This window comes from Arachis hypogaea, chromosome 7 (genome assembly GCF_003086295.3).
Source record: "Arachis hypogaea cultivar Tifrunner chromosome 7, arahy.Tifrunner.gnm2.J5K5, whole genome shotgun sequence".
NCBI lineage: Eukaryota > Viridiplantae > Streptophyta > Magnoliopsida > Fabales > Fabaceae > Arachis > Arachis hypogaea.
This window is the reverse complement of record NC_092042.1, coordinates 18,134,239-18,137,050: the sequence shown is the minus strand read 5'-3', so window position 1 is coordinate 18,137,050 and position 2,812 is coordinate 18,134,239. Positions and strand designations below refer to the sequence as shown.

The window sequence follows — 2,812 nt, the reverse complement described above, 5'->3', positions numbered from 1 at the left end:
TGAAGTTTTGAGTTTGTTAATGGAAGAATTTCTTCTTCTGGAAGAAGAAGAACAAGAACAGAATTTGTTCTCCTGGAGAAAGAAGAACAAGAAGAATGAAATGGTGAAAAAAGAAGTATTTTTGTCATTTAAAAAAAAATTAGAAGGACGATTTTAAAATCAAATACAACATTAAAAATGATTTTAAATCAAAATATACACCAGGGGCGAGTTCGATTCTGACCCTCAACATAAAGGACCAAAATAATACTTATCCCTAAAAATAACTGATTGTTGATTAAAAAAATTAATTCCAAATATTTTTCCTTCACCATAAATAACAATGTTAGTTATGATAATTATTTACTATCAATTTAGTATATATAACATAAGATTACAGAAGGAATAAAATCCTTATATGGTAAATTGGTAATAATAAAGTAAAAGATATGACGTGCACTTCATTACAATAAGTTTGGTTTGGTATACATTCAATAATCTTTCCAACTATATATCAGCACTTAGTAATTATCATTATTAACATACATTAACCAAATAAAGATAATTTCAAAATCCAAAATTCCACATTATCATTATTATTACATAACATCTCCAAGCAATACCTTCTTGAACATAGACGAGGAACACCATCTTGATCTAGCATTTCCAAAACACAAACTAGAATCATTCACATAATAAAGATCTTCATTTTGTGTAGTACCACCACTCTTCCTAGGATGTCGTACCATAGGAGAATTCGGCACGGAGTACGATGTTGGCCGCCATGACAAAGAAGAAGACGACGACGACAACGAGTGTGACCAAGAATTAGGAGATTCTGGCGATGGAGGAACAACAACACACCCTTTGTTGTTATTATTATTACGTTTCTTGGGAAATAATAAAGCTTTAAAAAGACTAGTAGACTTTGAAGAGTTTTTATTATTCTTGCCATTGGTAAATAATGGGTTTTTTGGAGTGGCATTTTGGTAATTATAAGAAGGTGGAGGGGTGAGAGGAGGAAAAGAGGTTTCTCTGAATCTAACAACCTTAGGAGTACCTGGTTGAGATTCCCAAACAAATGGAACCGATGCTGATTCACCAACATCATGGTAATAACCTTCATTTGATGATACTTGTCTTGATAAGTGTTCCTCATCATGAACAAGGAACATGTTAAGCTTCTTCTTCTTCTTGTTGTTCTTTTGACTCATAACAAGGATATTGGGAGGACTTTGGAGAATAATGTTTGAAGGGTTTGATTTTGATGACATGATGATGCTGATCCTCAATTGCCTAGCTAGGTTGCTATATATATAATATATGTATATATAGTTATCATGGAAGGTTGAGATTGAAATATGTGTGCGCGTATGTAAGTGTATATAATTATTAATATTAATTATTAATTAATCAATACAAGTAAATTTTAATGTGTAATCTTTATGTGACTTTTTGGTTCAATTTTGGAGAGAGATTATTGCCACCTTCTTTGTTGCTAATGGGATATTTCTATCGAATTAACTTTCTTTAAAATTACTAAATTAAAACACCCTTAATTAATATATGATAATGGAGTGATAATTGGAACGAAATTAAATGTAATTATCTTTAATATTAATGACATTATTTTAGAGCCATAAAAAGTGTGACACTCCCTAATTTTTGTCATCCTCCTTAGCAAAATTGTTATAGTATGTGATTGAATCAATAGAAATATTTGATTCTGGAATATATTTAATAGGTGTTTTAGAAACATGTTAATAAAAATTATTTTTTATTACTAATAAAGAGAGGGTGATTTTGAATATTTCTAAAATATGCATCAAAGGATATGCAAACATTTTTTTATTGGGTAAATAGTCATGCAATTAAGCACATAGAAATAAATAGATTAAGTTAGAAACAATAATAAAATAGACTAACCATATATTTTGACAAAAATAAGTTTACAACAATAAACTTATAAGTCTCTCTATAAATATATAAATTATTTACATAATTTAAATCTAAATCAACGTGGGAACTACTTAATTAAAATTCTAAAATATATATGTACTGTAAACGACTGGAGAGTGTGTGTAACGAGAGGCATCTTCAAAGGGTTTTGGTGAGGAAGTAGTTTAAGACTTTTCATTAAAGGAATCTCTAACATGAGATTGGGAATTGGTAGTGGGTGCACTTGCAATATTTAATTGGTATTCCACATTCTAATAATAGTAGAGTTTGATCAGATCATCGAAAATAATTAAGAAAAAAAAAAGAAGTCAACTATATCTATGTATTTGGTAGATTATTTACTTAGTTCACATACAAAGAAATTAAAACAATGACTGAATCAAGCCTATAGTAATCGTTGATAGCTAATCAACTTGAGTTGGTCAAGTGATAAATTTATTCGTCCTTTTAGTATTAGAAATTTAAATTCTGCTTGATGCATGTAGTAATCTATTAGCCAGCGACAGATCTTTAAATAGAATTTAGATCTATAACAAATTAATCTTTAACCTTTTGAGCTGAAAAATATCACAAACAAAACAAAAAAAATCATTGATAGCTAATGAATTTATTGTTCTCCGCGCGATGTATGTCAGATTTTAATTCATTTTTTATTTCACTTAATTATTGAGATCGAAAGAAGGTGTAAGGAATGAAAGGATGAAGTGCAATGAAAGGCACGAATCGAACAATATAAAAAAAAAAGTCCTCAAATACCATTAGATTTATTAAAAAAATTTACCAATAATTTATTTATTGTCAGATTTGATAGTAAAATAAATTTAATGGTATAAATTTTAATAGTAAAATAACGGTATAAATTTTGTTAATAATT

At 28.5% G+C, this 2,812-nt stretch overlaps 1 protein-coding gene across 1 annotated transcript; it reads right to left on the bottom strand.

Moving 5' to 3' along the window:
* Positions 1-415: 415 nt before the first annotated feature.
* LOC112702692 (uncharacterized) lies at positions 416-1,365 on the bottom strand. The gene has a single exon (XM_025753836.3). It carries the CDS (start codon positions 1,251-1,253, stop codon positions 579-581), a length of 675 nt encoding a protein of 224 aa, XP_025609621.1. The 5' UTR covers positions 1,254-1,365; the 3' UTR covers positions 416-578.
* Between the last annotated feature and the right edge of the window lie 1,447 nt (positions 1,366-2,812).